Source organism: Neovison vison, chromosome 7 (genome assembly GCF_020171115.1).
Source record: "Neovison vison isolate M4711 chromosome 7, ASM_NN_V1, whole genome shotgun sequence".
NCBI lineage: Eukaryota > Metazoa > Chordata > Mammalia > Carnivora > Mustelidae > Neogale > Neogale vison.
The window spans coordinates 15982032-15994226 of record NC_058097.1 but is presented as its reverse complement, the minus strand read 5'-3'; the positions used below and the strand labels follow the sequence as shown (position 1 = coordinate 15994226).

General features: G+C 42.3%; 1 protein-coding gene across 1 annotated transcript; it reads right to left on the bottom strand.

The window, feature by feature from the left end:
• Positions 1-2994: 2994 nt before the first annotated feature.
• Positions 2995-11274, bottom strand: PSMD7 (proteasome 26S subunit, non-ATPase 7). Its single transcript, XM_044255818.1, has 7 exons — positions 11105-11274; positions 8967-9058; positions 7845-7937; positions 7039-7136; positions 6403-6483; positions 4598-4689; positions 2995-3956 (listed from the first exon to the last, which is right to left on the bottom strand). The coding sequence occupies exons 1-7, from the start codon at positions 11176-11178 to the stop codon at positions 3512-3514; spliced, it is 975 nt and encodes a 324-aa protein (XP_044111753.1). The 5' UTR covers positions 11179-11274; the 3' UTR covers positions 2995-3511.
• Positions 11275-12195: the final 921 nt, after the last annotated feature.

Below are 12195 nucleotides of genomic sequence, written 5' to 3'. Positions count from 1 at the left end.
CACACCAGTAAATATGGTTTTTAGAGCAACCAGAGTCGTATCAGCAGTGAGGAAAATCAAAGCACGAGCTATCTGAAGAGCAGAGAAGACTGAGTATATTCATTGCCTACAGTAGTGTGAGTAGAGAGGAGTGGCAACCTTACCCAATCTTTTTGCACCCATACACTCTCCATGTTCCTTCAAAATCTTGTCTGGATGGTTGTAGCTCAAAGCAGAAATGATGGGAGGCAACTCTGGGGAAGGTTCCCAATCCGGTGCAGAACGGGCATCAAAGGCTTCGCTGGGCCAGAGACGAGACTAGCCAATGGCGCCCTCTAGTGTCGAAGAACAGATTGGCTCCAAAGAGGAATGCTGAGAAAAAGGTTTCTCTGGATTTATGCCCTGGAAACATTTAACTTCTCTGGTCTTCCCTTCCTTTCTTTTCCTCTATTTTATTTCCCCACTTCCATTTCCCTGCTTTCTGAGTCACTTTCTACGTACTCCCCCAACAAGAATGTCTATTATTTTTTTTAAAGATCTGCACTATGTGTTGTTCCCAGGCAAACATTGATAATAGAATCGAATAGCACAAGGATAAGCAAATCAGCACTTGCCTCTATTACATAGAATAATTTGGAATGAATTTGTTTAGGAAAGCTGTAAAAATGTCTGCTTTTGTGGGTCACATAAATGAAATCTTCCCTTGCCTTCAAAGCATGCCACAAATCCTCCCCATTTCTGGGAACAGGAGCAGATGAGGTAGTTTTCTTAGTCTGTTGTTGTTTAACAAACAACCCTGATTTCATTCTTTTATGAGGGCCTGTGTTAATTCTTTTGTTTGAAGTCAAAGTCATTGTATATGGCTGAGTTCTCATAGCTCCAGGGTCCTCCAGAAATTGGATTGCCATTCTGAGGTTGCTGTTTCCTGCTGGAAAGGTTTACTCTGCATCTAGCACATAGAAGTAATAAGGTAGCTCCTTAATAGGATTAGTTCTCTTTTGTCCCTTTAGTGACTGGTGGGCTGAGTGAACATAATTAAAGAACATTTAATTAGTTGGCCCACAGTTGTTCCATTCCCATAGCTTCCATCTTTACATGAAGGATAACTAATTTACAAGTCAAGGGATATTTCAGATATTAGTTATCACACAAAACCAGTAAGATACAAATACTGTCCTCTGTAATGTGCGTAGCCTGTTAAGTCAGTCTGAAGCCTTGGAAGTGGAAGTGAGGGTAATGTTACAGCTACAGAGTTTGGAGGAGACTTTTCCCAGAACGTAATTTTTGGTATTTTCAAAAACAGCAGGGGCGCCTGGGTGGCTCAGTGTCTTAAGCCTCTGCCTTCGGCTCAGGTCATGGTTTCAGGGTCCTGGGATCGAGCCCTGCATCGGGTTCTCTGCTCAGCGGGGAGCCTGCTTTCTCCCCCATCCCCCCCTGGCCTGCCTTGTGATCTCTCTGTGTCAAATAAATAAAATTAAAAACAACAACAACAATCAAAAAACCCAACAACAGACGTGGTTTAGAAATCTCATCTTGAGACTGCCAGGCTATACAAACACAAGACTTTATGTCAGGTGTGTGTTTACTGTGAATTCATCTGCTATTTGTATAAGCAAGACTTCAGTAATAACCTTATGAGAGTCACTCTCTTATATTATTATATAATTTTGTCTTACAAAATGAGCCTAAGCTACAAGCTACAAACTTTTTGCAAGAAACAGAGGAGCCTGTCAGAAAGATGGAATTGTTTCGGGCATCTGGCTGGCTCAGTCGCTAAGCATGTGACTCTTGATCTCAGGGTTGTGAGTTTGAGCCCCATGTTGGGTGAAGAGATTAATTAAAAATTAAAAAAAAAAAATCTAAGAAAAAAAAAAGGTAAAGTCAATTCTGCCCATTTGTGGGTCAAACACAGCAAAGCCTGGGTATTCTCATGGTCTTAGATGCTCAACAAACTGTCCAGTTTATGAAATGGTAACTTTAAAGCTGTGGCATTGTTGTTGCAAGACCCTGGAAAGCTTTTTGAGTTCAGATTATACTACTAAAAGTGGACTGAATCCTGTGTAGTCTCTGATTGCCCAGACCACTTACATAAATGACCCACTCCTTGGAATGACGTTCTCATTACCCCTCTAGCCCCAGAAATATCCTGGCTCTTCCCTAAAGTTAATGTTCGAGGTTTCCTTTCTCAATCAGTTTGTTTGAAATGTCCAATCTCAAAAGCTTCTTCAGCACTCCTCTGATGACAGTTCTCTGGCCTGGACTGTTATTTCACATATTTTATTCGATTAGGTGCAGCAACCCTGATCTTGACTGCTGAAATAGATTAAAGTTGGTTTTCCAGTTTTTCCTTGACCATCCCATTTTAGATCAGAATCTTCATGAACCATGAAGTCAGCCCTTCATGTTGACATGCCTTCAGTAAGTAGAATAAAAGCTTATTTACACATCATACTGTCAACTTCCCCCTTTCCACTCACTAGCTCTTTGGAATAAAAATTGATGTTTCCGGTAAACTTTGATACATTAGAACACTGTACAGTGGTTACTGAGAGTCAAATGACTTAGTTTTAGTGCCATTTTATTATATCCTTAAATTTTTGAACAGTGATAATCCGTATGGTACATGAAAGAACTATCTGCTCCAGAGAGGAAATCAGTATCTAAGGGACTCCTGGAAGTCAAATGATTAAGTACTTATTTGTTCGGAGACCTGAAATTTTGGGGCAACTTTGTTCCATCCACTGAAACATCCCCACTAACGTCGGGGTCCAAGGTACCAAAGCCTGCAGTTACTATAGGGACTTCACAGATGACCCGAGGCACACACTAGGACCCAGGTCTTCTGGGATTGGTTGAGAGCTCTTCTCACCATCAGGTTGTTTTTAAAGGAATGAGACTCTCCTTCATGAGAGATTGCAAGTCTAAATTCTTTAAGGCAGCTTCAATTAAAAACGAAGTCTTGGCTGCTTCTGAAAACGACTATCACTCAGAATGAAAAACGACTAGAACACAGACTTACAAACCAAGTCATTTAATTGTATCTTCAAAGGTAAACAATATATGGAGCTGGCTCCCATGCCCTGAGCTTGCCAGAGCTCCGGGTACAGAGTTCAGAGGGGTCAGAACTCAGGGTGTTCTAAGGCTTACGGAATTCATGCACTCCACTTTGCAATTCTGGAAACTGCCAAAAACCAACCCCAAGAGTCTTCTGAGATGGGGAAAATTCAACTTCCAGTTTTACAGGTAAAAGAGTGAAGAGTACCAATAATGTTCTGTTTACCTCTCTTCACTTTTCTCCCGAGATCTGAAGTCTGAGCTATCATATCCCCCACGCACAGCAGCCTAAGCCACCGTTCGGCTGTGACATCAGTGCCTCTGTGCACTCGCTTTCCCGCCACAGCGAGCATGACCCAGGCCAGAGAGCTCTCAGCAGTACAGCTTTTTAAAAAGCACTTAAAGTAAAAAGAACCCTCTAGTGGCACACTGAGTTAGTTTATAAGATTTTAATTTACAAATTAAAAAGCTACATGTTTTATTTTTTCTCCTTTTTCTCTTCTTTCTTTCCATCACTTTTTTCCTTATCTTTCTCTTTTTCTTTGTCATCTTTTCTATCCTTTTTGCTCTCTTCTTTTTCTTGCCCTTCTTTCTTCTCTGCATCCCGGTTGGCAATCTTGTTGTTGATGAGGTTGTGCAGGGCGACCACCGAACGGATCAGGGAGGCCAAATATACCACCACCATCTGGTCGTTGGTCTTCAGGTAAAAGGCCTTGACAAACTCCTGGAGGCTGACATCTGGCAGCAGGTTGAACACGTCCTGTAGCTGGTAGATGATCTGGTGGTTGATGGGCAGCTTGCCTGTGGCCACTTTCTCCAGATAGCTCCTGATATCCAGAAGCTTGGAGTTCAGTCCCTTCAAGCCATGGACCTGGTTTGTGATCCGCTGGGAAAGAGTGCCCACTGTAGTGTCCTTGATGTCTCTGTAATAACCCACAAGAAGAAAGGGCAGGAGAAAGCCTCAGTATACCGTATTATCACACAGGTTCCCACAGTCTAGGCAAACACCCTGCTTGGTGGGGAAGGGCAAGTTTTTAAAAGAAAAATGTTACTTCATCATTTTGTAAACTGCCTTAGTTTTGATTCAGAGGCATATATTTTTCTCATCACGGGACGTTTTTTCAAAAAAAAAAAAAAAAAAAAAAGAACTAAAATGAAACCATTTTTCACTTAAAGGGTGGCATTTTTTCACTTGCATCTATACGATGTTGTGAGAAGATTCCATCAGGAATAGCTTTTTGAATTGAGAAAAACTACGACCCTTTCGAATTAAGTCAATTATAGTATTTTAAAATAAAAACCCATCCTAACATAGCTTCTCCACAGACAACTGGCTACCTTCACTGAAAACAATACACATGGCAAGAATAAACGCCTGCCTTTCCTTCCCACACGTGTTCCTGTCACAGTCAACACTGCCCTTTGCCGATAAGGTGTATTATCCATGGTCATAAACTGTGACTCAGGACACTCTAGAAATGATCCAGGCCTGGAACCCAGATCTCCCCACTCCTAACAGAGCCTCTTGGGCCGCTTATGATTCCGATGCTATCCTGCAGCTCACCGTAACAAATGCTCAACTCCAACTTCCTCGGCTTCCTCGGCTCCAATTTCACTGGTCACGTGCTCAAATGTTTTCGAGGTTGGAGTTCCATCCTGGGAGAGGAGGCTTAACTGTAGTTATTTACTTACAAACACCCTGGCACATGTTCCTTTCACACTTTGATTCCTCTGCTTTCAGTCAGATCACCTTGCGGATGCACACCGGGCTTCCCAAGTGCTGGCAGAAATGGGTGAGGTTTGCTCGGAAAGCTCAGCCTTCCAGATTGACACTGCAATGGCGCTGCTCCGTGTTTCTGAGGAAAATCTTGATAATCCCTTAAGCCCACTGTGGGAATGGACACTTGAGGAAGCCTCAATTAGGCTGATTTTTAAAGCATGCAGTTCTTTCTAGAATAGGCAGTATACAGAATACGTGTACCGGAGGCCAGCTCGTGTCAGATAATCTAACTTTTAACCACCTACTGTCCCTCAGATCAAATGATGCTGAGCACCAAAACAATGCGGTCAGAATAACCAGCTTTCTGTGGCCTGAATTAGTCAAAAGGTCCGTTCAGGGATATGGCTCCCTGTTATCACCTAGTGATTTCTGATGGAACTCAGGAACAACTTTCCTCAGATCTCATGCCAGAAGAGGCTGGACATATGTAACCACTGTGAAGTGTCTGCAAGGCAGTAGCGAGACCTTGGGAAAGTCACTAAGTTGTATAAATGTTAGCAGTAATTATTTTATCCGGGACAGTGTGAATCCTGCAAATGCCATTTTCGTCTTGATTATGTCTGCCAGAACGGTCAGGACTACATGGAATGCCTTTTCAGGTACTCATTTTTCCTTGGCTTCATTTAATATTGTGGCCTTCATGTGCCTTTTGTCCCCTACTTAAAATCTTCATTTGTATGTGTGCATGCATGGGTATGTGTGTACGTAAGAGCCTCTGATTCCTTTTTGAAAAAGACAGGGTAAAATTAACTTTAAAAACTGTACCAGACCAACGATGAAAGCCTTATTGCAACAAGGAGATATAGTTCTATGTAAGATCTCTGGTGGCAAGACAAGGAGAGAAACAGGAGGACAGAGCTCGGTGCAAGGAACATTTGCAGGGAGTTACCCTAAAATCTTTTTCCTGATTTAAAAACTGAATATAAGGATAAAGTCTACATATCTAAATCCAAAGGCAGAGTTTATCTCCTCAGACTTTTGACTCTGAAAATTCAAGAGGAAGCTCAAGTGCAAAATTTTATGCTCACGACAAAACACACATATATTTTCATATCAAATGCTACCCTACAATCTGAGTTTAGTTTTCCTGGAAATAGAGAAAAGCTATATTCTGAAACCTCTTTGTCTACATCCAAAGCATGCAGCAGGTATTAGATGCTGTGGAGCTGAGTATTTAGGTGTCAGATCACACAGATGGGTCTTGCCATCTGGCTCCAGGCAGCTCTGACTCACTCTATCTGAAAACCTCTGGCTCATCTATAGGGAATGAAAATCTTCAAGGAGAAAGGAGTGCTGGCGCAGAGGACCTGAACAGTGGAAACTGCATTAGGTTAAGACTAAGCTCACCAGGCTCAGCATTTCCTTTGCTATGAACATCTCTGGGCAATCATAGGATGAGTCTGGGCCTCAATTTCATGTGTAAAAAGGGGTTTTAGATTTGGTGACTCAGAAACTCAAGGGAGGAAGAAACATAGTATCAAGCTGTTGACAAAAATCAACAAGATCTGTTGACTTAAAAACAACACAAAATCCAAATTGTCCAATAAGCAGCAAATCTAATCTCCTTGGCTCCTAGGAAGAAGACTTACATCATGGACTTCTTCCACTGAAATATACGCTTCTGTGGGCAGTCCCAGGTCCTTTGGCTTCACGTCAATGATGACCAGTACCTGGCAGAAAAACACACCTTAGCAAACCACCTCACACCAAGCACATAAGGAATAATCACAGCCGTTCTTCTGATGGTGATTACCAAAGCTATTTCATTCACTCAACCAGACAAGAGTTGGAATTTTCAGCAAAAATGAGTCTACATTTCACATGATCCCACCATTTGCCCCGCTCTTATCACCCTCATCCACTAACAAGCTCTGAGGTGGTAGTGTGGTTATCAAGCACGAGGAAGCCAGAATCAAGAGAGCCAACGGTTTGATCATGGCCCCCACAAGCAGGAGACCTTACTAACAATTCTGAATCTCAATTTTCTTATTGTAAGGAGAATAACCCCGTATAGTGACCGAGAGGATTAAGCACATAATACATATTCACTGTTACTTACTAAATATCCTGGGTTATTGTATACTATACAAAACACTACCAGTTAACACAGGCAGTTTAGAGAAAAAGCGTGAAATGATTTGCTACCTGAATCCTTCCTAGGATTCTTATATAAGTTGGCTGGCAAGGAATATCATTCAAGCGTTTTAAAGATAGAGCGTACTTACTGAGTTAGGGCAGTATCTTTTCATGAGTTCGTTAATGGCGATGTCATTCTTGTGCAGTTTAGGGCCTGTGTGGTACCACCCAACTATTCTTTCTCTGGCTGGGAAGGAAAACATGAGTGGGTTTGAACTGTTACATGAAGATCTATAGAATTCCCTCAAAAAAGGTGGTAAGAACGCTAGTCCTCATGTTCTCTACTTTCTCAAAATTCCATACATCTATTTTTAATCTTGACAGACCTGTGAAATCTAAAACTGAAAACCGGAATTCTCAGAAAATAAGCAGAGAGAGAAATTCAGAGATATCTGTATCTCAGACTAGCTGAGAGCAGTCATGAATGACACTAGGAAACAATTCCAAGGCAACACATAAACAAATGCAAGTCTATGTCACAGCGACTAGAACTGTAAACATTGTGGGTATAAACATTTCCAAAGCATACATGGTTGCTATAATGAAATAAAATGAAAATGATACATGTGACAGAGAGCAAGATTTACCCTGATAGTACTTAGGCTCTAGGGGCAGGTAGATTTTGTTTGATAGTTCTTCACTTTTCTGCTACAGAGGGCTGCCTAGATCCCAAACCAAGGTCTAGCTGGCCTTAAACTGCTACTCTATCTTCTCATTCCTCTACGACGACTATGCTTACCTAAGTATAGCTAAGAGAAAGAGCCCTCAACATGGAAGAAAATAGAATATTAATAAATGAAAAGACATCAGGGGCATGTACCTGGGTGCACGCACACACCTAAAAACACACATAAATCAATGCCACAATGCCTTCTTAAAAAACATCAAGACATACCATTGACCTTCTTAAACATTCCATACATGTTTTCCAAATAATCATGGTCTAAAAACCAGACAGAATCATCTTTGTCATCTTCATCAAAAGGGACTAAAAAAGAAAAGAAAATAAAGATTTAGTTTGGGGTGATGGATAGAACTAGCCTAGGGGACCCCTAGGCCACATCGGATCCACTTAAGTGGTTTGTACAGCATGGTATTAAAATTATTTTTGAGTAGCTCTCATTAAAAACTGGGAGATTTCATGTAAAATCCTGACTTCCAGCTTCTCTTGAAATTGGAAGACCTGGTAACAACTGGCTAGAGCCAGGGAGAGCTTTCCCCCTTTAAAATGGACACCTGCTGGGGCGCCTGGGTGGCTCAGTGGGTTAAGCCGCTGCCTTCGGCTCAGGTCATGATCTCAGGGTCCTGGGATCGAGTCCCGCATCGGGCTCTCTGCTCAGCAGGGGGCCTGCTTCCTCCTCTCTCTCTCTCTGCCTGCCTCTCTGCCTACTTGTGATCTCTCTCTGTCAAATAAATAAAAATCTTTAAAAAAATAAAATAAAATAAAATAAAATAAAATGGACACCTGCTTATCAGTTTACTAAAAGTCCCATCACTTGCTAATAATTTCCTTTGACAAGTAACATTAACTGCTTGGTCTTTTCAAATACTGAAGTTCATGACCTCTAGTCTAGAGTTCATTGTAGAGCAATTATTTTGTTCTTTGTTGTTACTTTAGTCATAAAACACACGAGTACATTCTTGTAAAGGTTCATGACACTGAGTAAAAGGTAATGGTCTCCATAACCATGGCTATGTGAAGGGATTTACAAACATCAGAGCTGCCTATTTTTATAAAGTTTGGCTAGCATACAGCTACCCCTTTGTCAACATACTGTCTATAGTTGCTTTCCTGCTACAAAATCTGAGGAACTAAGAGGTTGTAATGGAGACCATATGGCTTGCAAATTTAAAATATTTACTACTCAGTTTAGTGAGTAACCTTTAGCCTTCCTATATTTAAGCAATTCTGACAGAATTTCTAGGTTGGAGTAAAAATAGAAATGTTTCTTTTTTTTAATTTTTAAAATATTTGACATTTTAGCCCAGGCTCAGAACGTTAAGATTTTGCTTATACCTGCAAAACTGTTGGATACGTCAAGTACTTTCTTTTGCCATGACCCTAAAAGCACACCAACAACACGCTTCTGGTTTCCAACCTTGCCTATTCTGAAAGAAAAAGCAGAAGGTCAGTCTGACAGACATATAGAGATATTGAACCAAAAATTAGATACTCAGAGGGAAATATCAATGGTACACATACAATCTGGTTTACCTGGGAACTAATCCCTCTAAACAAACAGAAGAGTGTCAGGTAAGTCCTTAATATTAAATTTTAATAAAATATAATGGGTAATTTACCAACTTTGTACATTGGCAGTCTTCACACTGTTGACTGCAAGAAATACACACAGAAAAATTTCAAACTTTCTAGAACCTGAAAATAGAGAAAATGAAAACTCCCCACGTCTGAAGAGTTTTAAAATGTTACTTGGTGTTTGAAAAGTACATTTCATTTAAGTTATGCTGCCACCTTTAACTTTTTCTTTCGCAGTTTTCTCCTTTAAACTTTCCCTAACTTTCTTATCCTTAAATATTTTCAGAGATAAAGATGCTGAAGTAGAACCACTTTTATGGGGTGGCTTGCCAGTTATTCTCTGGAATATCTATTCCACATGGACAAGCCCCACTAGAAGTTCTAATTCTTTGTACCATTTAGGGGCTCAGAAAATGGGTTCTGATGCTGAGATATGCGTGTGCCACCTGTGGTCTCCGTGAATGGCTTAATCAGGCAGAAGTCAGAAGTGAGCTGGTGACCAGTAACACTGGCAGGATGGCTGAATGAGTAACACAGAGTTTATAACGGAATTTCTATCTACTTCTCAAACCTTCTCAGTGACTTCTGTCTTCGAGAGCTACAAGTGTTTCACTTATACAATCTCATTTCACTGGCCTTAATGTAGTCTCCTTTGACCAGTAGCAAATGTGTCTCACAATAAAATTCCACATTCAAAGGAAAGACAGGCCACTGTGAAACGAACTATAGTTCCTTAACAGTCACTGTTTTCACTGTACTCTTCTTCTAAACATACAGTCTGGCAAATATATAAATGCTTACTAAATTTGGGATTTGACTAAAATGAAGCTTTCTGTATCCATGGTAGTTCTGATTTGGGGGGAAGTCTGAGGCACAGAATTGTCACACATCAAAGGAAAGTTCTACACTCATGTGCTTTTCTTTTGGTCTACAAAAATACAATTTTTTTTTTCTTAAAAACCCTACATCTCTTATGACACAGCAGTTAGCAGTGTCTGTGCACCATGTCCTCCAAAGAGAACTGAAATGGTGCTTGTTCCCTTAGCACCTCTAGCATCCAAGGGAGAAAGACAGTGACTACTGTACAGTGGGAATGCATGCAAAAGCTGTGGAAATGGGGACCCTAAACCTCACGGAGTCGTGACTGTTTTATTAGCTATGGTTGAATGTGTAGTTGTAGGAGGCAAGCTGCAAGACAACAGGCACTTCGCAACTGACTTTATAGCAGATGCTCCCAAGTGGGCCTTTACACTTGCCAATTCAAGTAATTACGGTGTAAAAGTTATGAACACGTGTAACAGGTCCAGCAGGACGAACAGCTCCAAAACACGGGAAGGGAAGGCAGAAGAAACATCTATGAGATGTTTCAGCTTATTCATTAATGCCCAAAGCTACTCAGGCTCTCATTTTTAAAAGAAAAGCTTGACACCTAATCTACATTTTAGGTTACCATCAAAACAGATTCCTGCTTAGGAACTACAGCTTTTCAAGGGAGCCCCCGCAGAGACCAGAATTTTGGTGACAGCTTTCACAGGCACAGAGACGCAAATTTGTTAGGCCTTCCCACGAGGCACCGAGTCTTTCTGGTGAAAAGGGGAGGACGAGGTGACAGATGGGCACGAGGCCTGGGGGATCAGGACCAAATGAAGCTTCCCCCCCATACTCTGGCAGCGTACGGACTTGGGTAAAAGGAACGTGCGGTCCGGGCCGCAGAGTGACGGCTGGGGACGGGGGACGAGCCTGGTGATTTAGGCTTCGTGATCCGAGGCTGGTCCGGGCCCCTCCGCGAGGCTGTGCCGCCCCCCGCCCTTCAGCGCCCCGGCGGCCGCCGCGCCGTCCCAGCGTGCCAGTGACTCAGCAGCGGCGATCCCGATAGGCCGCCCCGCGCACCCACTCACCGGTTGAAATGATCCACCACACTGAGCAGCACCAGGGGGTGAACCACCACCTTCTGCACCGCCAGCTCCGGCATCGCGACACACCCCGCCCGCCAGACTCAGCTCCTTGCGACCCGCAAACACCGGCAGCCGCAGCGACACTCGCGGATCCTCCAGGCCCGGCTCCTCCTCTTCCGGCTCGGCCGCCGCCGCGGTCCCCCTTTTCCGCTCCCAGAGTGCCGCGCGCGCCACCCCGGATTTTCGCGCCTGCTGCCATCTTGAGGAGGGGAAAGGCCGGAGCAAGGTGGGGCCCGGCTTGGGTGACTCCTTACGAGTTTCCCTGGTCTTCGAAGCTAAAGGGACAGTGGCGACTGATAAAGGTTGACCTCCTGGTGTTGGGCCTGCACCGTCACCTGCAGCGGCTTTTCGTTTTAGTTCCTTCCCACTTCACACCCTCCTCCCCCACCCCGTTCGAAGACTAGAAAAATTATTAGAAGGAAGTAATAACTCGTATCTCCACCACCCAGAGAATGTTCACCTTTGTTTCAAGCCAGAATCCTCCAGAGTTTCTTAACTTTTAAGTCTTTAGCATTAGGGCATGTCGTTAAAGTAGATTTGGTAATTTATTTCATTCTTATTGTCGGGGAATTAACCCTTAATATTTATTATGGACTCATGACAGATAATCACCTTGTATTTATATTTTTCTACCAGTTTATATTACTTAACATTTAATTAGGGCTAGAAGAATTCAGTTTGTACCTGGAGTCAGGTCGTTCAGGTTGATTTTCAAACGAAAGCTTAGGTAAGAGTTGAAGTAAGGGTAAAAACTAATTTCAAATATGCTTTGGTGTTTAGCTAGGAAAGAGAAAAAGGAAGACTAAAGGGGGTAATGGCGGGAGACAAAAATTTAAGTGTATCTGTGGAAGGAGACAAAATTATTTAATTCCATACAAGTTTGTCTTTATAATTTTAAGTTGCTGGTTGTATAAACAGAAACAATACTTAAGCAACTTGAATTGTTGGCTTATTGTTTGCCCTTTTTTTCCCCCTTAAGATTTTATTTGTTTATTTGAGAGAGGGAGAGAGAGAGCAGGGGGTTGGACAGAGGG